This window comes from Schistocerca americana, chromosome 4, assembly GCF_021461395.2.
Source record: "Schistocerca americana isolate TAMUIC-IGC-003095 chromosome 4, iqSchAmer2.1, whole genome shotgun sequence".
Taxonomy (NCBI): Eukaryota; Metazoa; Arthropoda; class Insecta; order Orthoptera; family Acrididae; genus Schistocerca; species Schistocerca americana.
The window spans coordinates 809841003-809868535 of NC_060122.1; the positions used below are offsets into that span (position 1 = coordinate 809841003).

Sequence of the window (27533 nt, forward strand, 5' to 3'; positions counted from 1 at the left end):
GGGTCCCCCACATGACAGTCAGCCTTGCAGAATGCTCAGCTATGGAGGCAGAATGTCATATGAGGAGCAGAAATATTCAGATGTGTGAATGACCTTGTTGATGAGATAGAGGACACTTACTTTTGATGTGAGATGCATCCACACAGCACATATGAATGGACAAATCTTTGATGGGCTTCGAAGACTGCTTGCAGTTTGGATGTTTAATATTTAACTGCTACTTTTTGCCTAGTTGTAAATAATACAGAGAGTTTCATTAATGTGAGTAGTTAGATGCCCCTAATCAGCATTCAGGTAGTACACTGTTGCACTTATGGGAAGTGTCTGTCACACTGGTGAGATGGCAGACCCTACTGACTGAGCCTCCAACTAGCTGTCAGTTTCCTGTGTGAATCTGAAAGGCTGAGTAATTTAAGTACCTCGTCTGGGGAAGGGTCTGAATGCCATAAAGCCTGTGCATGCATTTCTTTATTGGCTGAACACTGGAGAAGCAAGTCTTTAATCATGGAGTCAGCTTATGATTTGCAACATGCTGCTTCTGAGCACACAAAAGCACAGTGACCAATAAGATGCCAAAGGTCAGTGACACAGTCCTTATTGTATTCTGACTTGCTGGTAAAATTCCAGCCCATTCAGGATGGACTCATGATGAACACCATTAATGATGTGACAACATTTAACAAAGTTCAGCAAAAGACAGACTATCAGGAAATGTTGTGGATGACAACTTATGGGGTAACACCAGCACACTACGTCGAGACCATGAAAGAAAAAAAAAATGTTCATTTTTGATCTGAATCAGTTACCTTGTAAGCAGAGAAATAATGGCTGAGGAACCATAAATACATTTCCCAATCATTAACACCATATAGAAATAATGGAAATGGTAGAATCTCAAAGGTGTCTTGCTTCTGATGGATGGTGCTGTTATTTGCTGCTGTAATAAGATCAATTGCTATTGCTGCTGTTGCAGCAGTCACTGCTGTTTTTCCTGGTGTTGTAGAAGCCACTGCTTCATGAATTTCAGGTCCATATTGGCTGACAGATTGATGCATTTCAAGTTTGAAAATATTTTTACCACTATTGAAGTCTGCAATAATGAGCATATTTTATTAGGTGAAATATGCTGACACAGGAACTCTATCATGTGGCTTCTCTCAAGAGCCCAACTTGTGGTGACAGCCAGATCACGGTGCCACTGATGGTGAGGGCTGCAAATATGAGTAGATCTCCAATAGCTGTGATAGCTCAATGTATCTGCTGGAGCCAGTTACAGCACTTCTGCTACCTTTGTTGTAGATGCATATGACCTGCACTTTCTTCCAGGCACTGGGCACAGGTTTTTATTCAAGGGATTTGTGCTGTATTGTGATTAAAATGGGAGCTAACTCAGCTGCAAATTCTGTATAGAATCTGACAGGGATTCCACTGGGCATCAAAGCCTTCTCTAGTATTTGTGATTTTATCTGTTTCTTAATGCCACTGACACTAATACCTACACCACTCATATTTGCCATGATGCATGAAGTAAACTTGGCACTACATGTGTAACTTTCTTAGTAAAGGAACATTTGAAAACAGGGCTGAGCAGTTTTGCTTTAGCCTTACTACCTATAATTTCATCTAAGAATTTATCATTCAAGTAATGTTACTTAAAGAAGTTCAAAGTGGTTCAAATGGCTCTGAGCACTATGGGACTTAACATCTGAGGTCATCAGTCCCCTAGAACTGAGAACTACTTAAACCTAACTAACCTAAGGACATCACACACATCCATGCCCGAAGCAGGATTCAAACCTGTGATTGCAGCGGTCGCTCGGTTCCAGACTGAAGCACCTAGAACCACTTGGCTGCACTGGCTGGCTAAAGAAGTTCCAAAGGTAAGATGTCACTGACAGTCTCACCAAAAGAGGAGATAAGTCATATGGATGAACCATAAGACATTCAGAGTCACTTAAATTGTTTTTGGAGAAAATAGTGGCATGTAGCAACATTATATAAGACTAATACTTGTTCCGTAGATCATGAACAGGACATTTCATAATGATGTGGAGTGTGTCAGTTTAACATCAAATACTGAAAAATCGACTCCACAGACCAAACGTGAGGAGAGGGGCTAGTGTCATTGGTTAATACAAACCATAAAAAAGTGCACGGAAGTATGTTTTTTAACACAAACCTACGTTTTTTTAAATGGAACCTCATTAGTTTTGTTAGCACATCTGAACATATAAACAAATACGTAATCAGTGCCGTTGATATTATTACCTAAAGTTGACGCTTGAGTACCACTCCTCCGCTGTTCGATCGTGTGTATCGGAGAGCACCGAATTACGTAGGGATCCAAAGGGAACAGTGATGGACCTTAGGTACAGAAGAGACTGGAACAGCACATTACGTCCACATGCTAACACCTTTTTATTGGTCTTTTTCACTGATGCACATGTACATTACCATGAGGGGTGAGGTTCACGTACACACGTGGTTTCCGTTTTCAATTACAGAGTGGAATAGAGTGTGTCCTGACACGACATGTCAGGCCAATAGATGTTCAATGTAGTGGCCATCATTTGCTACACACAATTGCAATCTCTGGCGTAATGAATGTCGTACATGCCGCAGCACATCTGGTGTAATGTCGCCACAGGCTGCCACAATACGTTGTTTCATATCCTCTGGGGTTGTAGGCACATCACGGTACACACTCTCCTTTAACGTACCCCACAGAAAGAAGTAGTTCTCAGTGTCCCTTCAGATGCTGCTCGCTGAGCGTGGCCCACGTTTGTTACAACACGCAACTGAACGTCGGAGGTTACAAGCGTCAACTTTAGGTTACAATATCTCCGGATGTAATTAACATTTTACAATGCAACAAATGGCACTGATTATGTATTTGTTTATATGTTCAGATGTGCTAACAAAACTAATGGGGTTCCATTTAAAAAAATGTAGGTTTGTGTTAAAAAACATATTTCCGTGCATTTTTTTATGGTTTGTATTAACCAATTACACTAGCCCCTCTCCACACATATACAGACACAAGCAGACATATTCAAAGGACTGGTGTCTGTGTATGTGCGGATGGATATGTGTGTGTGTGGAAGTGTATACCTGTCCTTTTTTCCCCCTAAGGTAAGTCTTTCCGCTCCCGGTATTGGAATGACTCCTTACCCTCTCCCTTAAAACCCACATCCTTTCATCTTTCCCTCTCCTTCCCTCTTTCCTGACGAAGCAACCATTGGTTGCGAAAGCTTGAATTTTGTGTGTATGTATGTGTTTGTTTGTGTATCTATCGACCTGCCTGCGCTTTCATATGGTAAGTCACATCATCTTTGTTTATATATATATATATATATATATCTTTGTTTATATATATATAAACAAAGATGATGTGACTTACCAAACGAAAGCACTGGCAGGTCGATAGACACACAAACAAACACAAACATACACACAAAATTCAAGCTTTCACAACAAACTGTTGCCTCATCAGGAAAGAGGAAAGGAGAGGGAAAGACGAAAGGATGTGGGTTTTAAGGGAGAGGGTAAGGAGTCATTCCAATCCTGGGAGTGGAAAGACTTACCTTAGGGGGAAAAAAGGACAGGTATACACTCGCATACACACACATATCCATCCGCACATACACAGACACAAGCAGACATTTGTAAAGGCAAAGAGTCTGGGCAGAGATGTCAGTCAAGGCGGAAGTACAAAGTCAAAGATGTTGTTGAATGACAGGTGAGGTATGAGGGGCGGCAACTTGAAATTAGCGGAGGTTGAGGCCTGGCGGGTAACGAGAAGAGAGGATATACTGAAGGGCAAGTTCCCATCTCCCGAGTTCTGACAGGTTTGTGTTAGTGGAAAGTATTCATATAACCCGGACGGTGTAACACTGTGCCAAGATGTGCTGGCCGTGCACCAAGGCATGTTTATCCACAGGATGATCCTTGTTGGTTGGCTATCTGTCGGATTTATGCTATTTAGCAAATGATTAAAGATTTTTGTAGCAGCATAATTCACCCCTTTTTGTGCCAAACTCAGAGTTAACCCAGAATAGTGAAGATCACTCTTTCTTTTAGTGTTGTAACTACACGCTTCACTATTATTTTTGAATTGTGGTGGGTTTCTAATAACAAATTTCATATGTAAATATATGTATTTTGAAGGTGCTGTGTGAATATCCCAAGTTCCTTAAATAAATGCCTGCAACATGATCTTGGGTGGCTTCCAACTATTATTCTGACTACTGGGAGAGTCAGGAGTAGAGAAAGGACGATTAATAAAAGAAAACACAGACTATATATTTGTATGATGTATGCATGTGAGGAACCAAAGAACTGTTTCAAACTTGTCAGAGCATTAATGGCTTTAAAAAAAATGGTATAGTATTACTGGTGCTTGTTAATGATGTTTCATAATTAAATACACTAATAAAAGATGAAACTAAATGCCATGAATAAAGGCATAAGGTAAATAATATTTTACTGAAGTAAACACTTATCACTGAGCATACATTACAACTTCACTGATATTCATTTTGTGTTACTCATATTCTGACTTAAGCCATTACGATAACTTTTTTTGGGCCACACATTTATGATCAGATGGAGGTCTCTATGCCAGAAACCCTCTGCCTCTAAAGAGAATTTATTTCTTAATTTTTATTTAGTTACTGTATTGGAGAAATTGACTCTCAGATATACAAATATTATTACATGCAAACATTATTGAAAATAAAAATAAAGGACAAAGAATTGAAAGTAAATAATTATAAAATGGGCCTTGGGATTTTAGATTATATGTGAATGAAAATTAACATTTTGAATTATATAGAGTGTTTAAAACAGTACCCAATATGTATGCACTAAAATAAGAAAAAAATTGTCATTAAATATGAGCCACAAGATTCATACTTTAAGAGCTATGATGAGTAGTCAGGTTACCTTCCATTAGGAAAATGGGTGCACTCAGTGACTGTTACGCAATTTATAAATTACAGAGCACAGCAATCAGTCATCCCTTTTTTTTTTCAGGTTTTACTATGCAAATCCAGATTCGGCTAGTGCCTAGCCGTTATCAATGCACTATTTTCTAATTTCGATGCATGTTAGTTCCCTGTTGTTCGGGCATCAATCACAGTTCTTTGAAAACTACTATAGTATTCAGAGAACTGTTTCTGAAGCCTGAGCAACAGGGAACTAACATGCATCAAATCAGGAAATAGTGCATCGATAATGGCTAGGCACTAGCCGAAATCTGGATTTTTGTAATAAAATCTACAAAAGAAAGGACAACTGATTGCTGTGCTTTGTAATTTATAAAGCTATGAGTAGTTTTAAATCTTCACTTCTGTGAAACACGTCTTCCACTGGAAGCTCTTTACTTTCCATATCCTGAGAAGTGGTAGTATGGAAGAAAGTGAGAAAAAATTTCCAGTAAACATTGACTCTAAAATGCATAACTTAGAAATATGTTTCACAGTAGCCCATGTCTAATGAACGTTTTTTTCTTGTTTTGGTCCATATCATCACCTTTCAAAATGAGGAATCACCTTGTATATGTGGGAATAGTCATTAGATGTTCATGTATGTAATTTTCTAGACCACCATTTACAAAAGCAAAGTTTTGTGTTACAATCTGCATTCACATTTGTCCCTTATTCTTGCAGATAATCTCATGCAAATGGATTGTCTCTGCTGTAGCCTATAGTATATTCAAACTTGTTTAATGTCCTCTAGATTTTTCAGTAATGCTAAACTCATGGAGACAACATTTATGACATAGGCAATTGTATATCTCATAATGTACCCACTTTCCCACCTAATATTAAATATGGTTAGCCTTAGAGCCACATAAATTGCCCTGATTTGCTCAAAATCACTATTTTGCCTTAGAGCCTTTGTCTGACTGGCTGTTATTTAAGTAAGGTAGATTTGTTTCTGCCCCATTTTGCATCATTCCAAATTTGAAGTTTTTTCCTCAGAATAAATGGAGCTACTTAAGTTCCACAAAGATCTTGTCTGATGGTTTTATTATGAGTTACTAAGTGATGTCTGGTCCAAACAATACCAACTTACTAAACATGGGCCAAATAATATCTGATATGACAGTAATGTGATGTGAGAAGATAAAATAATTACTTAATTACTCAATTTTAGTTAGTTATTTGTATTTTCACTAGATCTAAATTATGACTTCTTATTATGATGTGGAATGAATCAGTTGCCAGATTGACCACAGTACACTTCATAATTAAAAATATGTTGACATACTGACTATTTGCATGATTTCCTCAACCCCTTTTTATGTATGGTACAGTGATCCATATTGAAGTATGTTCAGACACACTGAATTTCATATTATTAAACATTTAAAAATTACATGATTGCGTGATACTACTTTATAAATACAGTTATTTATATTTAACTCAGATGCACTCATTTCACATTATTACACATTTAGAAATTTCTTCTATGGAATAGAAGAAGTTGCCTAGCAGATATAATTTTTGTTACTGTTTGAAATTAATTTTAATACATTCTTTCCATCACTAGGTAACTGGTCAAAACTTTTTATGGCTGAATACCTCACTCTTTTTTGTGAGACACTAAAACTGAGTGATGGGTAGTATAAATCAATTTGTCTTCTATTACTATATTTAAGAATGTTATTGTTTTCCAACTGACTGTTTCTTCACATCAAACTCCAAAATGGAGAAAACGTACTGCTGTGCGGCTGCCATCAGTAAGCTCAGCTGTTTAAGGAGCACTCTGCAAAGGTTCTATTTTCTGCACAACTAACACCTCCTTCAACCATGAATTGTCCCACAACATCATGCCATAAATTTGTGAATGAAAATAAGAAAAGTAAGTGCTTTTTTTATATTTTTGTCTCCAGATGCTGCTATTACCCATGGCACAAAAGCTGTAAGATTTTTAAGAGTACTCTCTGTATCTTATGACATCAGGTTCGTATCACTATAAACATCCAAGAATTTAGACTACTCTGTTCACTTGTTTCTGTACTGACGTACATCATTTCTGACTGTGTGATCAGTTTCTGAGCAGTACAGAATTGTTTGTATTGTATTTTTTCTTAGTACAGTGACAGTTCATTCACAGAGAACCAGTTACTAGCTAAAAAATTACATACATTTATTAAAGTTGTTAAAGTTTATTCATTAAGCTTCATTATTAACACATGCTCTTGTGAGTGAAGAGAAGAGTTCTTACTTCTTTGGTATACGCTGGTAAATAATTTACACAGACCACATTTATATGGTACACAAGTAGCGATGATTCACCATTTGGAAGCTGCTGTTTTTTTAAAACCAGAACCAGCAAGATTTCTGGTATTTGAGCTACTCTGTGCGAATTACACAGTCAAATGGTTTTAACAAGTCACAGAAATTCCTCTCCAGGAACTACTACCTTGTCACTGACAGTATTTTGTCATTTTAATTGTGTATATTTCAAATTGTAAATTGACACAGATATTATCTCTACCTCATGAAATCCAAAGTGAGACATATAGCAGAACAGGATCCCCCCTCAATTAATTTTCCTAGCAGCAATGACCACATTAATGCAATAAATCTAACAACATTGAAGAGATGTGTTAAACAAACATGAAATCTGGTGTATAATATCAAAGAAGGGGGAAGGAACCTGATTTCTCCCGATGAATCAAGTACAAGAATTGTTGTACATAATTCTGGAATAATTAGAAAACATTTACTGTATAGATTTCTCACATGTACTAAAATGATCATTAACACCCACCAACACAAGCAGGCAAGTTCCCACAAAAGATCTGGGATACAACAATATGGCAATTTGTTTATGTGGACAAACTTTATTCCACATGGACCTATCCAATTTAAAGCTTTCCTGCTGCCTAAATGGTCTAACAATGAAATTAGTCCTCCTTTGCTCTGACTAGTTGAATCTAGCTGCAGTAATTGGAAATACTTTATGATACATATGTTTTTTTCTAACAATTCAAATTAAATGTTGTATAAGCCACTGCTAGATCTCACCAAACATACAAAAGAAAGAGCAGCACTCATAAACACTTCTAATACCAATTCATATCAGAGTGTCTCAGACCTTTGGGTCTGACTGAAACAGGTGTTAGTGGGTCCACAATTATACTGAGCCATAGAATCAATGATCAGAAATGTATATTTATTGTATTATTGACACACACTGTGTACACCACTTAACAACAATGTAGCTCATAGTAATTGCTGAAAGTGATGACTACCAGTATCAATGCATTCATGGAAATGATGCATGAAGTCCTGCCACACTCTCTCAAAGATGCATGGTGTCTTTTGTACCAGGAGACTGGCAGATTGAACCCTACCAAGCAGGTTTTCATCAATTTCTGACATTTCACATACCAACTTCTTGACATAACCCAGAGGAAAAAATCCAGAGGTGTGAGATCTGGTGATTGCACTGGCCATGATAGAGGACCTCCCCTACCATTCCAACAATGAGCATGTGTGTTGTTCAGGTGCTCATGGACTAGTGGACTAGTGCACTGTCATGTCAAAACCACATCCTTTCATGGTTAACAAGCAGTACAGTTTCCAAGAAGTGTAGCACTACATCTTGCAGGAACATTAGTAATGTGGACCAGTACAATAGAGAGGCAGCAAATAAGGTCCTATTAGCTGATATTGGGCAATGTCCATCCATATGTTGAAAGAAAATTGTTGCTGGTGGCCACTGACGAGGGTGGCCTGTGGATAGTCCTCACAGCAAACATGGGTGTTGTAGCTTTTGAAAACACCATTACAGGTGAATGAGGCTTCACATGTGAACAATACAAACTGTACGAAGTTTAGCACTACAATACTGTTGTGAATAATCTATTGACAGAAGTGAAAAGGGGCTCAAAATCCAATGATCCCAGTACTTGCATGCGTCCTTTACTCTGTATCCTTAGAAGTGTGTTTAACAGGCAAGTTGATGGGTTCTAATTGCTTGGTGGTTAGACACATGATCCACTACCATCTCTTCCAAGTCTGATGTCTTGACATGCCTTTGGTGAGAACCCCGACTGGCTCTTTGTGGTGTGAAGACCCCATCCCTCATAAGTAGGTATCCATGAAGATAAACTTCTTACAGTTAGGGTAATGCCCATTGGGAAAGCATTCTCTGCATATTTGTACTGCTTTATGGGCACTACATTCAGCTGCACTGCACAGTAGATGCATGCCTGCCAACTCTCGTGACAAGTAACATTACATCTTTGACTACATATCATGCACTGTATACAGCAGTTCACCTCACCAGGGCACATCACAAGCTGTCTGATGCAATGGACAACTAACACTAGGGATAATGGCATGGATGTGGTGCAGGTTATATTGCTGGCATGATGCATGCGGTTGTTACATGACAACGTGCTATGAGCTAAGTTGTAAACAGTATATTTATTTGGTGGTCAGTGGTGTACACTATTTATCATCTGCTCTCTGTTCCAGTGTACAATACATGCCTGGGACCTTTGTGAGTGAGCAGCAGAACTGCATGTGCCACTGCAATACATACACTGAGACTGGCGGTTGTCACGTTGAACAATTATTGTGAGATGTGATTTTGTTATGTGGTGTATGCTGTGTATGTCCACAGCTTGGTAAGTATTTATTTCCAACAATTAGTTTCCTAGCTCAATATAATCAGTTGTGGACCCACTATCTATGCATGTCATAAACACTGGTAATTGCTGTTTGAACTTAGCATTTTTTAGTATATGGTACACAGTTCAGAGCATGTGGCATGTGCTCATTATTGAACTCATTTGATAACCCTGCCCTTATAGTCACTACTTTCATATTACACCATATTAGTTCATGATAAGAGGCACACTGACACAGTGGAACTTCAGCCCAGCACTCTGTGTTGTACTTCATAGTGCATCCCATTAATATATATGTCACTGCACTATTAAAATTTTGCAGCATTTATAATATTGTGTGAAAAATTAGTCCAGGACATGTAACATTTAAATACAGTTTGTCCATTATTTTTACAGTTCACAATACAGCCAAAAACAATCTGTCTGTCTGCTGTTACATATTCTACATCCATGTTTGTCCTCTGGCCAACAGACAACCTTCCATAACTGCTGTCCTGCCATTGTTATATCAGAACTTGTTATATATTGATACAAATGTAAACTCTTCCTCTTGCAAGATAACATCACAGTTAATCCTGTTAAACATTTTCAATTTAAATGTGTACAAATGCTCTTGAGATTAACAAAAAATATTAAATAAAACTCAATAAATACAGAAAAATAAAATACATTCACTCTCTGACACTCAGAGGATCCTTGTGAAATTTGTTGTCAACAGACAGTCTTAGTCCACAAACAGTAACATTCTTAAATATAATACTAGAATAAAAAATTATTTATGCTTCCATCACTCAGGCTTAGCATGGCACAAAAAGGTTTCCACTGTGAATCATTCTGAAATTATCCAGTCCAAAGTCAGCACTTTCACATTAGCTGCCTAACGCATTACCTGCTCCCCACCACTAGGAGGTGTAGGTTGGGGTTTTTCTTTCACTGAGAATGAGACCATAAGACACTCCTCATACCTATCCAGTACTTCAGGGATACAGATTTTTAGTGTTAGTTAAAATATGATTAAGGAGCAAATATAACATGAAGAAAATTTAAGGATTCCAAGATATTTGGAGAGTCTCAATAAGACATGTGGTTACCACATAAGATTCTTATCAATCATTTTGACGAATTAACACTTTGTTTACTTTATCTATATTGACACAGAAGATAATTCTGTGGAAAAAAGATGTGAATTTAGGTAAAATAAGGTGGCATCTGCTTTTCCAAAAGAGTGCATTGAGAGATAGTTGTAGATGCAAAACACAATTTGTTTGTGTTAACTTACCTGGACGTAGATTCAATTGTCTTATTTTATTCTTATAGGCAGTAGGAAATTAATGCATAATGTTTCATTTTGAGTACAATAGTTATCGTCTCTTTTTGGTAACTACAGGTCATTCTGTAATTTAGGAATTGTCTGATATTAATGTTAGTAGGATGAAAATATGATTAAACTACTGGTACCTGCTTTTAACTGTTTGTAGTCCTGTTCAGCTACCATTTAACATGGTCTATGTGAAGTTTTTCCTGGACTAAAGCACTCTTGTAATCACCAATTAAATTATTTTGAATGATATTTGTGTAGGTTAACCTTAAGACTATGTGATGAACTTTTCAGTGCTTCATATGTCATGTTTTTCCATGTTGATTTTAGTATATTCATGTGATACAAGGTGGCCATATCTCCTGCTTGCTAATATGAACAAAAGGCTAAATTTTGTATCAAAGATAAATAAAGCCATAAATTTCAGTTTGCCAAGTTGACAAAACTGGTGTCTGATGAAAGAATCATCCACTACAACTGTCAGCTACTCTCTCTGTAGATGACTCCTAAAGAAAATGAAACCGACAGTTAACAAATTCTCTTTATGAGAAAAAGTAGTCTACTATGTAGGACATTTCCTGAAAAATTCTTGGCCTGACTGGAAGGAGCAAAATTGGTTTACAGCTGGAGAGAGGTGTCACACATCTTAGGACATTTCTTAAATATGGTGAACGGAAGGCTGGATGGACACTCCAGCTTAACTTTCACAAGTGAGTGTCGCTACTGCATATTGATGTACATCAGAAAACATTTATTGAGTAAGTGGTTACAAAGATAGCTTAATGTTGGTGCTATAAAATTAAGAAATGACTTAAGAACCCTATCATAGTAATCTTTACAGTCAGAATAGTTGCCATCTTCCAGTGAAAAAATGACTTCTGTAGCCTTTCTAGGAATTACATTTCTTGAAACTAGTATCTGTTGATGTTACACAGAATGACTGTCAGAATAAATCTAATGCATCTGCATTTAGTTGTTTATCAGTCCAATATTTGACACCAATGTTATAAAAAGATTATTGATGCTTACGGTCACTATTTCAATGTCTTATAATTTTTGTCACAGATATTACCTGGAAACTCAGATTCATTTATCTGATTATTTTATTTAATTGCATGGATAAAAAATCTGCTCACCAAGAAGTGGCAGAACACACACATAAAATACGCTTGTAATTGGCAAGCTTTCAGAGACAGTGGCTCCTTCTTCAAGCCGAAGGGTTGAAGCAGAAGGAAGAAGTGTGAAGGAAAAGAACTGGAGGGGTCTGGGAAAAGGGGTAGATTTTGGGAAAGTCACCCAGAACTGAAGTTCTGAGTGACTTGTCCGAAATCTGCACCTTTTCCTAGACCTCTTTAGTTCTTATCCTTAACACCTCTTCCTCCCCCTTCAGCTCTTCTGCCTGAAGAAGGAGCCACTGGCTCTGAAAGCTTGCCAATCACAATTGTCTTTTATGTGTGTGTTTTCTTGTTGCTTGGTGAGTGGATTTTTTATCTATACAATTAAATTATTTTGTCAATAATTGATTGTTTCTGATGTGATTATTTTATTTGTTATAGTGCTCCAGATAATTTTTATTTTACTGCTGAAAAAGCCTGCTCCTGTTTCTTTATATTTTTTAAAATCATGTTTGTGTAAGGTTTCATTTATTTATTTACTTATTTATTTTTGTATATTGTCATGTTGTAACCAAAATCAAGTCCAGATCTGAAAGCAGGGACATCAGTAAGCTTAGATCTTACAGCACCTTTATTACAAACACCAACAGAACAGAACTGATCTGGACAGAGAATGCTGCTATTTACACCAACATGAAATATTCCAGAACATACAAATGTTTCAAATATAATAAATTAGGAGACCCTTTTAGAAATGGAGAACCTTTTAGGAATGATGTGGGTTACCAGTTCAGTTATTTGTAAGTACTAAATAACAAATAACTAAAATGGCAAACTGCACCATACCAATTACTGAAGCCACACTGCATGTTGCACAGCTAATGGCAGTATAACAACTTGAAGGATTTGTATGAGAACTGGTGAGAAAGTAAGACATGCTAGTTAATTTCTTTTTTTTAAACCTCATTTGTTTATTTAATTCATAAAACTTGTATGAGAGTTGAGAGAAAGTAATACCTACTAATTTTTTTTTAAACCACAAGGAAACAAAGTGTTGTTACCACAGTATTTCATTACTATCTTTACAACTTTTGCTTTTCAATACAGGCTCCTTCCTTTATACTAGTTTACTTTTTCACTTCAGTATTAGTACACAATTTGTCACTTGGTGAAAAACACTGATAATGCATATAATCTCACACAGGAAAAATCTTAAATCTGTTCCACAGAGATTACTTAAAGGAGTTCTCATTTGTCAGTGTAAAGACATTTAGCAGCCTGAAGAGGAGGCATTCTGATGGTTCTGTATCATGATTGTGCAGCAGAAGAGGCCACAGTTTCCATTAAATTTTCCATTCTTTTAGCTGATGTACAATTTTTGTTTGGTTTTGCACTGTCACGTAAAAGATTTGGCACACAAGAGCTTGCATGACATCTCATTGGTTATTACCCGACAGTCACTGTGAATAACATCATCAATACATGGGATGTTTCTTACACTCACTGCATTGACTTACCATCTGCTTCCCTTTTGACTAGATCAAAGTTCTTGCCCTGGAGTTTTTACAAGGATGACAAACTCAGTATATATCACTCATAGTACTCATTATATCATGTCCAAAACCATTCCTCAGTAATGATTAGATTAGAGATTAGATTAGATTAGATTAATACTAGTTCCATGGATCATGAATACGATATTTCGTAATGATGTGGAACGAGTCGAATTTTCCAATACATGACATAATTAGGTTAATTTAACAACATACTTAAGTTAATATAACAACTTTATTTTTTTGTGTTTTTTGTTTTTCTTTTTTTTTTATTTTTTTTTAAATATTTTTTTCTTTTTTTTCTTAATTTATATCTAAAAATTCCTCTATGGAGTAGAAGGAGTTGTCATTCAGAAATTCTTTTAATTTCTTCTTAAATACTTGTTGGTTATCTGTCAGACTTTTGATACTATTTAGTAAGTGACCAAAGACTTTAGTGCCAGTATAATTCACCCCTTTCTGTGCCAAAGTTAGATGTAATCTTGAATAGTGAAGATCATCCTTTCTCCTAGTATTGTAGTTATGCACACTGCTATTACTTTTGAATTGGGTTTGGTTGTTAATAACAAATTTCATAAGAGAGTATATATACTGAGAAGCTACTGTGAATATCCCTAGATCTTTAAATAAATGTCTGCAGGATGATCTTGGGTGGACTCCAGCTATTATTCTGATTACACGCTTTTGTGCAATAAATACTTTATTCCTCAGTGATGAATTACCCCAAAATATGATGCCATATGAAAGCAATGAGTGAAAATAGGCGTAGTAAGCTAATTTACTAAGATGTTTATCACCAAAATTTGCAATGACCCTTATTGCATAAGTAGCTGAACTCAAACGTTTCAGCAGATCATCAATGTGTTTCTTCCAATTTAATCTCTCATCAATGGATATACCTAAAAATTTGGAATATTCTACCTTAGCTATATGATTCTGATTAAGGTCTATATTTATTAATGGCATCATACCATTCACTGTACGGAACTGTATGTACTGTGTCTTATCAAAATTCAGTGAGAGTCCGTTTACAAGGAACCACTTAGTAATTTTCTGAAAGACAGTATTGACAATTTCATCAGTTAATTCTTGTTTCTCAGGTGTGATTACTATACTTGTATCATCAGCGAAGAGAACTAACTTTGCCTCTTCATGAATATAGAATGGCAAGTCATTAATATATAATAAGAACAACAAAGGACCCAAGACTGACCCTTGTGGAACCCCATTCTTGATAGTTCCCCAGTTTGAGGAATGTGCTGATCTTTGCATGTTACGAGAACTACTTATTTCAACTTTCTGCACTCTTCCAGTTAGGTACGAATTAAACCATTTGTGCACTGTCCCACTCATGCCACAATACTTGAGCTTCTCTAGCAGAATTTCATGATTTACACAATCAAAAGCCTTTGAGAGATCACAAAAAATCCCAATGGGTGGTGTTCGGTTATTCAGCTCATTCAAAATTTGACTGGTGAAAGCATATATGGCATTTTCTGTTGAAAAACCTTTCTGGAAACCAAACTGACATTTTGTTAGTACTTCATTTTTACAGATACGTAAAGCTACTCTTGAATACATTACTTTCTCAAAAATTTTGGATAAAGCTGTTAGAAGGGAGATTGGACGGTAATTGTTGACATCAGATCTATCCCCCTTTTTATGCAAAGGTATAACAATAGCATATTTCAGTCTATCAGGGAAAATGCCCTGTTCCAGAGAGCTATTACACAGGTGGCTGAGAATCTTACTTATCTGTTGAGAACAAGCTTTTAGTATTTTGCTGGAAACGCCATCAATTCCATGTGAGTTTTTGCTTTTAAGCATGTTTATTATTTTCCTAATTTCAGAGGGAGAAGTGGTTGAGATTTCAATTGTATCAAATTGCATATGTATGGCCTCTTCCATTAACAGCCTAGCATCTTCTAAGGAACACCTGGATCCTACTATATCCACAACATTTAGAAAATGATTATTGAAAATATTTTCAACTTCTGACTTTTTGTTCGTAAAGTTTTCATTCAATTTGATGGTAATACTGTCTTCCTCTGCTCTTGGTTGACCTGTTTCTCTTTTAATAATATTCCAAATTGTTTTAATTTTATTATCAGAGTTGCTGATTTCAGACATGCTACACATACTCCTGGATTTTTTAATAACTTTTCTTAATATAACACAGTAGTTTTTATAATTTTTGATAGTTTCTGGGTCACTACTCTTTCTTGCTGTCAGATACATTTCCCTTTTCCGGTTACAAGATATTCTTATACCCTTAGTAAGCCACAGTTTGTTACAAGGTTTCTTACGAGTATATTTAACTATTTTCTTGGGGAAGCAGTTTTCAAATGCATTTACAAAAATGTCATGAAATAAATTATATTTTAAATTGGCATCAGGTTCACGGTACACCTCATCCCAGTCTAACTGCTGTAGGCTTTCCCTGAAATTTGCAATTGTTAAATTGTTGACTGAACGTACTACTTTGGAGGACTGTTTAGTATTGCTGAATGGAGCTATGTCATATATTGTAACTAGCTGTGCACCATGATCAGAAAGACCATTCTCAACAGGCTGAGCATTTATCTGGTTAAACTTATCTTGGTGTATAAAGAAGTTATCTATCAGTGAGCTGCTATCCTTTACCACCCGAGTAGGAAAATCAATAACGGGTGTCAAATTGAATGAACCGAGTAATACTTCAAGGTCATTTTTCCTATTACCCTCTTTCAGAGAATCTACATTGAAGTCCCCACAAATAATAATTTGCTTCCCCCTGTCTGACAGATAGCACAACAAGGAGTCCAAATTTTTCAGAAATAGATGAAAATTTCCTGATGGGGACCTATATACAGTTACAATTATAAATGTGCCTTTATTTAATTTAAGCTCACAGGCACATGCTTCTATATGTTTCTCTACACAAAACTTTTTTGTTTCTATACTTTTTGCACAATGATAACTTTTGACATATATGGCAACTCCTCCTTTCTCCATATTTTCTCTCATTACATGTGCAGAGAGCTTATAACCACTTACATTTACCTTATCCATATCAGTAACAATGTGATGCTCAGACAGGCATAGTATATCTATTTCATTCTCAGCTTCTAAATCTTCCAAACAAACCAGAAGCTCATCTGCTTTATTCTTTAAACTCCCAATATTTTGATGAAATATACTTACATTATTTTTAATTATACTTTTATGAGAACCTTTCCTTATTCTAACATTTGCAGTACTCTCCTGTCTGAGTTTCTCATTGTGCTTAGGCCTAGTTCCTATACCAGTGGTCACATGGTGTTCAGAGAGGCAGATTATGTCAATTGGGTTGGGTGACTTTAGTTCATCAATGCAATTACCTAGGACTGAGATACAACTTGGTGGAGATAAAATTTCTGGTGATTGGTGAAAATTTATAATTGATAGCTGTGATTGGTGATCCAATGTGCTAGAATTGTGCTGTTGAATTTCTTTCCTAAACTGAAGATTTGTTTCAATCCTGACCTCTCGTAGAACTTGACATCTTTCTGTCTTACCTATCCTAAAAAAGGTGCTGCTCCAACACCTGTAACCACTGGTATTTTACCATTCACGGCAGTGCCTCCCCCCCTTAAATTTCCTGCTATTACCCCAGCCAGTTTCCCCTTCCCTTTCCTGTTGAGATGTAGGCCGTGCCTGGTATAGTCCCACCTACTGAGATAATCAACAGGAACCACACCAATATGAGCCCCCGCATCCGACACAAGCAGCCGTTCCAACTCCAAATTAACTCTCCCAACAGAAGAGTTCAAATGAGGCTGGTCATGGCGTCTCAGGACAGATACAAATTCAACATTGGTGTGTCTCGATGTCGACGCAATCTTTGCCAGGTCACACTCTAAACTGTACCCAGGATCTCTGTCGATGCTGTTACCTGGCCCTCCCACAATAACCACGGTGTCTTCCCTGGTAAATCCTTTACAGAGTGAACCTAAATCCTCTGTCACCTGATCCAGACTAGCACTTGGTTTGAAAAAATTTGTGACCTGGTATTCTGGTCCTAATTCCTCCTGCAGAAGTTGGCCTACACCTCTGGCATGAGAACTGCCTAGAAGATTAATAGCCAGTCAAGTTTTTATTACTAAGTATTGAAGTCAGCTGCTATCTAAGAACTGGAGTAACAAATGTCAATGAGTAATACATTTGGTACAACGGGATTAGGTGAATCACAAAGAGAAATACATTAATGCCAGCAATTGTTTTAAGATTTAGGAAAATGTTTCCAGTGCTACAAGTTTTAGGACAGTTCTGAAATATGGTCAATAGAAGGCTGGATGGACACTGTGAAGATAATTTATGATGAGTAATACAGAAGTTTCATAAATAAAATGCACAAAAAATATTGCAGTAGCAATAATGTTGACAGTCAGGCTTTCTGAATAATAATATTTTACTACACTGGCTTTTGGATTATTTTGCATTCACTACAGCATAATTTTTAGCTTTCTAATCATTTCAAACGATTTTATAAAAGGACCCATCAAATGTATGTGGTAATATGTGTCACTGCACACAGTCCAGAATGCATTTACGTTCCTAAGTGGTATATCACATCACTGATGTGTAAGAGACACTTGGTGTCATGTCTATGACTGTAAATCCTGGCCAATCCCCTACACTTTTTACTGATGAGTGACTTGATGAATGCTTTGCATGTATCTCAAGTATGTCCATTTAATGGTCTACACAAGCCAAGCACTTTTAAAAGGTTACACAATCAAAATGCAGAATAATAGAGTACTTTGTTACTATGTGTGACAGCCAATGTGGCAGAATTGTAATTACATACATAAATGATTAATAGAAAATCTCATATAAAGATGTGAAACACATACTAACAAAGACATAGAGGGGCTGGCCAGTACTTACCGCATCCCAGTACAGCTGATAGATACACAAAACAGAACAGAAAATTTACATTCCTATCTTTCGGAACTTTGTTCCTACATCAGGGAGGAGAGAGGGGAAAAAAGGGAAGAAGGGAAAGTGGATTCAGTTACTCACAACCCAGGTTATGAAGCAACAGGGAAAGGTAAACAGGGAGGGTAGTAAGGACGGAGGCATGGTTGTCAGAGGGAAGCCAAAGATATTCTGCTGGAAGTACTGTGCTAGCTTCAAACCAAAGAGGATGCATACAGAAGTAAAGAGGTATATAGTATAAAGATAAACACAACTATGTAGGAAGAAAAGATGCGTGAATGGCTAAAGAGGAGAGGGAAAAAGGAGAAGACTGAAGAGTAAATGGGAGTGAGGTTGGTTAACGTAGGTTCAGTCCAGCGGGATGGCGGGATGAAAGGATGTGTTGGAATGCACGTTGCCATCTCTGCAGTTCTGAGGGACTGGTGTTGGGTGGGAGAAGCCAAATGGCACATACAGTGTAGCAGGTTCCTAGGTCCCTAGAATTATGCTGGAGGGCATGCACTGCTACTGGGTATTGGACATCTCCTAGTCAGACAGTTCGTCTGTGCCCATTCATACGCTTAGCCAGTTTAGTTGTCGTCATACTGATGTAAAAGGCTGTGCAGTGCAGGCAAGTCAGCTGATAAATGGCACTTGTTGTTTCACATGTGGCCCTGCCTTGAATGTGTATGTTTTACCAGCAGCGGGGCTGGAGTAGGTGGTTGTGGGGGGATGCGTGGGGCAGGTTTTGCAGCAGGGTCGGTTACAGGGGTAGGAACCGCTGGGTAGAGAAGGTGGTCTGGGAATATTGTAGGGTTTGACAAGGATGTTATGGAGGTTAGGGGGGCGACGAAAGGCAACTCTGGGTGGTGTGGGGAAAATATTGTCAAGGGATGATCTCATTTCAGGGCTTGACTTGAGAAAGTCATATCCCTGGTGGAGTAATTTATTGATGTATTCGAGGCCAGGATAATACTGGGTGACAAGGGGAATGCTTCTGTGTGGTCTGGGGGTAGGAACAGTGTTGTCGCTGCGGAGGAATGTATTGCTCAGGAGATCTGTTTGTGGACAAGGTCTGCAGGATAGTTGTGGGAGAGGAAAGCACTGGTCAGGTTATTGGTGTAATTGTTGAGGGATTCGTCACTGGAGCAGATACGTTTGCCATGAATACCTAGGCTGTAGGGAAGGGAGCATTTGATGTGGAATGGATGGCAGCTGTCAAAGTAAAGGTACTGTTGTTTGTTTGTGGATTTGATGTGGACAGAGATGTGGATGTGAGCTTCAACAAGATGAAGGTCAACATCCAGGAAGGTGGCTTGGGTTTTGGAGAAGGACCAGATGAAATTCAGATTCGAAAAGAAGTTGAGGTTATTGAGAAAATTAAGGAGTGTTTCTTCACCATGAGTCCAGACCCCAAAGATGTCATCTATAAACCTATACCAGGCCAGGGGAAGCAGCTGTTGGGTCTTCAGGAAAGCCTCCTCCATGCGGCCCATGAAGAGGCTGGCATAGGATGGAGCCATCCTGGTTCCCATGGCCGGTCCCCTGATTTGTTTGTAGGTATGGCCTTCAAAAGTGAAGTAATTATGGGTGAGGATGAAGTTGGTAAGTGTGATAAGGAATTAGGTTTATGGCAGATCTTCGGGTGGGCACTGGGAGAGGTAGAGTTCAAGGGGAGAGAGACCAAGGGTATGTGGGATGTTTGTGTAAAGGGATGTAGCATCTATTGCGACAAGAAAGATTTCAGGTGGGAGGGGAGTGGGAATGGATTTGAAGTGTTCTAGGAAGTGGTTTGTGTCTTTGATGTAGGATGGGAGTCTGCGGGTGATAGGTTGGAGATGTTGATCTACCAGAGCTGAGATATGTTCTGTTGGGGCTTTGAAGCCTGCTATAATGGGACAACCAGGATGGTTCTCTTTGTGGATTTTGGGTAATAGGTAGAGGGTAGGGGTACGTGGCTCATGTGGGGTGAGTAAGTCTATGGAAGCTGTTGTGAGGCCTTGTGAGGGACCTTGCATTTTTAGGATTTTCTGCAGCTCAGTCTGGATGGAGGGAATGGGATCCTGGGTAACAGCTTTGTAGGTTGAGGTGTCGGAGAGTTGACACAGTCCTTCTGCCACATACTCCACACGGTCAAGTACCACAGTTGTGGAGCCTATATCTGTCAGGAGGATGACAATAGAGCAGTCTGTTTTCAGCTCCTTAATGGCACGGGATTCTGCTGGGATGATGTTGGAGGTTGTCGGGATGTTCTTCAAGAAGGACTGGGAGGCAACACTGGATGTGAGGAATTCCTGAAATGTCTGCAAGGGATGGTTTTGGGGGAGGGGAGGAGGATCCCTTTGAGAAGGTGGTCGGAACTGTTCTAGGCAGGGTTCAACACTGGGTTTAGTATTTGGGATATGTGTTTGGGTGGTGAAGTGATACTTCCAGTTGAGGTTCTGGGTGAATGAGAGGAGATCTTTAACCAGGGCAGTGTGGTTGAATTTAGGCGTTGGGCTAAAGGTTAAGACTTTTGATAGAACAGATATCTCTGGAGGAGAGAGGGATCTGGATGAGAGGTTTAGAATTGAATTGGGACTGGTGATATGTGGCATTTGACTATGGTTATAGTTGGGATTCGCTCTGTGTGGGGTATGTGCTGGAATTGGGAGATTGAGCAGGGTGGCCAGGCTAGGTTTCTTGGCTATGAGGGGGGTTTGTTGAAGGTGCTGTTGTGGTTGTGTTTGTGAGGGATAGGGAGAGGGACCCCACTTCTTAGGTGTTGCACTAGTACTGTGGATAATTTTTTCAGGTGGTGTGTGGCATGGAACTCAAGTTTACAGCTGGCTTCTAGGATGATGTTACTGAGTGTGTTCTCCAAGCAGGAGTTTGAGAGGGGGAGTACTTTGAAGAGAGATAGGAGCTGTTGGGAGTGGTGGTTACACGAAGTAGTGTAGAGATTCAGGACAAGTTGGGTAAGGGCTAAGGATTGAAGGTTCTGGAAGTCCAGGAGAGACTGGAAGGAGGGATTGCACCCAGAGATGGGAAATTTTAGTGTAAGTCCTTTAGGGGTAATTCCAAAAGTTAAGCAGGACGGAGAAAAGTATATGGGATTGCAGTTTGGCTAGGATGAATGCATGTTTCCGGAATCAATGTAAATAATGTGGTATAGGATTAGGGTACATAGTGGGTAACTGGTGGGTAGGGAAAGTAAATAACTAAAGTTAAAATAGTAATAATAAGAAGGAATAAAACAAGGAGGGAAGAACGAGAAACAAAAGAAAATGTGTTGGTAATGTTCAATACCAAAGGAATACCACTAAATAAGAAAAGTACGGATAAAGGTTGACCAGACCAAGCAAGTATGTCCAGATCAGAGGGAAACGAACACACGTTGCTAAATAAAAGATCGCGAGTGTTGCAAAAAGGACCGCGAGTGGCGAAAAAAGATCGCGAGTGGCGCAAAAAAGATCACAGGTGGCGGAAAAAAGATCGCGAGTGGCGGAAAAAAGATTGTGGGTGGCGAAAAAAAGATAGCGGGTGGCGCAAAAAAGATCGCGCGTGGCGCAAAAATGTCCCAAAAAAATTTGCCTGTGGCAGAGAAAGACAGCCAATGGTACAAAAAGATCGCCAGCAACACGAAATCGACGGAAATGGATGATACTGGTAGGTGTGGAAAAGATTATTGGCAGTGATTGTTGGCTGGAAAACTATGGAATGTTAAATAAGTAAATCGATGAATAAATAAAGAGAAGTGGACTATAAACGGAAGAAGATAATTGGAGGGAGGGAAATGAAACTAGTACAGTTGGTGACGAAAATATCTATATATATACAATTCTGAAGAAGAGAAAGTGTTTAGACGACAGATGTAAGTACCACAACTGTGATACTTGACCGTGTGGAGTATGTGGCAGAAGGACTGTGTCAACTCTCCGACACCTCAACCTACAAAGCTGTTACACAGGATCCCATTCCCTCCATCCAGACTGAGCTGCAGAAAATCCTAAAAATGCAAGGTCCCTCACAAGGCCTCACAACAGCTTCCATAGACTTACTCACCCCACATGAGCCACGTACTCCTACCCTCTACCTATTAGCCAAAATCCACAAAGAGAACCGTCCTGGTTGTCCCATTATAGCAGGCTTCAAAGCCCCAACAGAACGTATCTCAGCTCTGGTAGATCAACACCTCCAACCTATCACCCGCAGACTCCCATCCTACATCAAAGACACAAACCACTTCCTAGAACACTTCAAATCCATTCCCACTCCCCTCCCACCTGAAATCTTTCTTGTCGCAATAGATGCTACATCCCTTTACACAAACATCCCACATACCCTTGGTCTCTCTCCCCTTGAACTCTACCTCTCCCAGTGCCCACCCGAAGATCTGCCATAAACCTCATTCCTTATCACACTTACCAACTTCATCCTCACCCATAATTACTTCACTTTTGAAGGCCATACCTACAAACAAATCAGGGGACCGGCCATGGGAACCAGGATGGCTCCATCCTATGCCAACCTCTTCATGAGCCGCATGGAGGAGGCTTTCCTGAAGACCCAACAGCTGCTTCCCCTGGCCTGGTATAGGTTTATAGATGACATCTTTGGGGTCTGGACTCATGGTGAAGAAAAACTCCTTAATTTTCTCAATAACCTCAACTTCTTTTCGAATCTGAATTTCACCTGGTCCTTCTCCAAAACCCAAGCCACCTTCCTGGATGTTGACCTCCATCTTGTTGAAGCTCACATCCACACCTCTGTCCACATCAAACCCATAAACAAACAACAGTACCTTCACTTTGACAGCTGCCATCCATTCCACATCAAATGCTCCCTTCCCTACAGCCTAGGTATTCGTGGCAAACGTATCTGCTCCAGTGACGAATCCCTCAACAATTACACCAATAACCTGACCAGTGCTTTCCTCTCCCACAACTATCCTGCAGACCTTGTCCACAAACAGATCTCCTGAGCAATACATTCCTCCGCATCGACAACACTGTTCCTACCCCCAGACCACACAGAAGCATTCCCCTTGTCACCCAGTATTATCCTGGCCTCGAATACATCAACAAATTATTCCACCAGGGATATGACTTTCTCAAGTCAAGCCCTGAAATAAGATCATCCCTTGACAATATTTTCCCCACACCACCCAGAGTTGCCTTTCGTCGCCCCCCCCTAACCTCCATAACATCCTTGTCAAACCCTACAATATTCCCAGACCACCTTCTCTACCCAGCGGTTCCTACCCCTGTAACCAACCCTGCTGCAAAACCTGCCCCACCCATCCCTCCACAACCACCTACTCCAGCCCCACTACTGGTAAAACATACACATTCAAGGCAGGGCCACATGTGAAACAACATGTGCCATTTATCAGCTGACTTGCCTGCACTGCACAGCCTTTTACATCAGTATGACGACAACTAAACTGGCTAAGCGTATGAATGGGCACAGACGAACTGTCTGCCTGGGAGATGTCCAATACCCAGTAGCAGTGCATGCCCTCCAGCATAATTCTAGGGACCTAGGAACCTGCTACACTGTATGTGCCATTTGGCTTCTCCCACCCAACACCAGTCCCTCTGGAACTGCAGAGATGGCAACTTGCATTCCAACACATCCGTTCATCCCGCCATCCCCCTGGACTGAACCTACGTTAACCAACTTCACTCCCATTTACTCTTCAGTCTTCTCCTTTTTCCCTCTCCTCTTTAGCCATTCACGCATCTTTTCTTCCTACATAGTTGTGTTTATCTTTATACTATATACCTCTTTACTTCTGTATGCATCCTCTTTGGTTTGAAGCTGGCACAGTACTTACAGTAGTATATCTTTGGCTTCCCTCTGACAACCATGCCTCCGTCCTTACTACCCTCCCTGTTTACCTTTCCCTGTTGCTTCATAACCTGGGTTGTGAGTAACTGAATCCACTTTCCCTTCTTCCCTTTTTTCCCCTCTCTCCTCCCTGATGAAGGAACAATGTTCCGAAAGATAGGAATGTAAATTTTCTGTTCTGTTTTGTGTATCTATCAGCTGTACTGGGGTGAGGTAAGTACTGGCCAGCCCCTCTATCTCTTTGTTAGTATTAATTACATACATATGCTTTCATACCATGCAAACATCTGAGAACTGCACGGCAAAGAGGATTTAGCGTGGTATCACATGTTAAGGTTCTTCTTGCCACACTCATACCGAGCTTGGGAAGGATGACTACTTAAATGTCTCTGTGTGTGTTGTAATTGATCTAATCATGTCTGTCATCATGATCTCTATTTACATCTACATCTACATCCATACTCCGCAAGCCACCTGACGGTGTGTGGCGGTCATACATAGGGGAAAGAAGAAGATCTCTACATTCTTTGCCTAATATTGGTTCTTGAGACTTTATAACAAGAGTTTTGTGGATTTTTATTTTAATTTTTTTGTTTTGTTACCATATTTATTTATCAGATCCATGAGATCTGATATTACACTGTGTGTCACAGATGTTAGACAAAATATATTAATACCCGTAATTATTTTGGGTAGATTATGGTGTACAATACATGATAAGTTTACACAAGGGAAAGTCAAATGAAATTGAGACAGATGAAAAAAAGTAAGTAAACTGTTTATTATTTCAAAAATAAGCAACATATATTTTAATACATTTATCCCACCAGGAGGCAAGTGTTTGTGAATGCTTACTGTAATCTTCCCCCTTCTTCCTAATTCCAGTTACTGCCCACAATAAGCAAAGTCTTTTGTGAACAATTTGAGAGAAGCAAAGATTACAAAAAATTCATCAGATTACCTTCCATTAGGAAGTATTGTAGTCTTGAGAGATCTGTGATAGATGCCCGGACAACAGGGGACTGACATGTAACAATATTATGAGAAGGAAAGTTGCTACTCACCATATAGCAGAGCTGCTGCGTTGCAGATAGATACTCACACAATTATAGCTTTCGGCCATTAAGGCTTCTGTCAACAATAGACACACACACACACACACACACACACACACACACACACACTAATGATGCATTGATACTCTGAAATGATGCATTTATAATGGCTTTGCACTACCTGAAATCTAGATTTGCCAAATAAAACCTGCAGAAAAAGACAACTGATTGCTGTGCTCTATCATTTGTAGATCACAAAAAATTTTTAGCTTGTTTAGCTTTCCGTGTAGAATTGGCTCCAGTTCTTCTTGTCTAGGGGTCTGATTGTTGAAGCTGAAATTCTCACATTTCAAGTCCTCGTGGTTGAATTGATCTAAATAAATTTGAAGATTGTGGTTTCAGAATTTTTGTTGTTATGTTAATATATTTTGTCGCATTTTAGTACATCATACAGTCTTTTGAATTTCCACGTTAATAGAGCCAAAATTAAATTGTTTGCTCGAAATACAAAAATATGTCTGATCACATCAGAGGCATGCTTACAACTGTTTCACTCTGTGGTAAAAACCATATTCTAAAGAATTTACAATTTTTCTTGACCAACGAATTTCTATTAATTTCAATCATTATTTCATAAATGAATCCACAAGTAAACATAGTAAACAGTACTAGATTGCATAATTAATAATAGATATTTTAAGTGTGCCAAATAATTCATAATATCAAAGATTTCTACAAAAATTATTTTAACTGTCAATTCACAACTAGTACTTATCGACTGTAACATCAGAAATAAAGTAATTCATTTTCATAAATTTTAGCTTGAAATGTAACATATAGCATATAAAATTATATGGAAGTTTTCAGAAAAGCAGCTGAGATAATACTGACCTGTCCAAAAATTGAAAAATAATACTGGTATCGACAACTACTGTTAAGGAAAAGTAATGCTAGAGGAGGATGTCCTGTTACACTACAGAACCATGATTGCATCAAGGTGTGCAGCTCTTCATCCAAAGCAAAAAATGCCCATGAATGTCTTTGTTCAGTGCTCCAAAAATGTGGCAGTCATATTGGAACAGATCAGCACTGTATGGGGGATACATAAGGGCATCCCAGTGAAATGTCTGCAGCTTACTGAAAAACAACTTAAGCATCATATGGACAGGCATTCTCCAGGAACTTTCCTGGACATATGGACTTGATGCCATGCTGAAACTTTTGCAAAGTATCCACATAATACTGTGCATTAATTATGGTGCTGTTCTGCAGAAAATCATTGAGCAGTGGGTCGACGGATGGCTTCGTTCTGTTGTAGGACAATGTCCCCCCAGATATTGCCAAGATTGTTTCAACTATGCTGCAGATGTTTCTCTGGGGAGCCCTTACATGTCTTCCATATAGTCTCAAACTCTCCCCGTGTGTTTGCCATATTTTTGGAGCCCTGAAGGAATACATTCATGGCCATCAAGGTGCATGGCTGGGTAAATTGAAGTTCCATAGGCAACCATAAATATTTTTCCACAAAGGCATTGGCTACCTTGTCTCACAGTGGGATAAATGTATTAACAGCTGAAAGGTTATCATGCTATAGAGATTAAGTACCAGTTTTACATTAACTGTTTTATCTACATCATTAGATGGTATGTGAACAGGGCTTACACATACTGAAAGGCTATCTCCAATGATGGATGATGTAGGTGCTAGGAAGGGCAGTAGATATCACAAGAGGTAGATCCTATTTATTTATTTATTTAGTTACAATAGAGAGAAATGTTCCACGTGGGAAAAATATATATAAAAACAAAGATGCTGTAACTTACCAAACGAGAAAGCGTTGGTATGTTGATAGAGACACTAAAAAACACACAAACACACACACACAAATTTCAAGCTTGCGCAACCCAAGGTTGCTTCATCAGGAAAGAGGGAAGGAGAGGGAAAGACGAAAGGATGTGGGTTTTAAGGGAGAGGGTAAGGAGTCATTCCAATCCTGGGAGCGGAAAGACTTACCTTAGGGGGAATAAAGGACAGGTATACTCTCGCACACACACACATATCCATCCGCAC

General features: G+C 38.8%; 1 protein-coding gene across 1 annotated transcript in view; it reads right to left on the reverse strand.

Annotated features, from left to right (window-relative positions):
- Positions 1-782: 782 nt before the first annotated feature.
- Positions 783-27533, reverse strand: part of LOC124613818 (SH3 domain-binding protein 1-like) — a 75702-nt gene continuing 48951 nt past the window's right edge. Inside the window, exon 3 of the mRNA XM_047142540.1 lies at positions 783-1090. Coding sequence (XP_046998496.1) covers positions 783-1090 — 308 coding nt within the window. The remainder of the gene's footprint in view (positions 1091-27533) is intronic.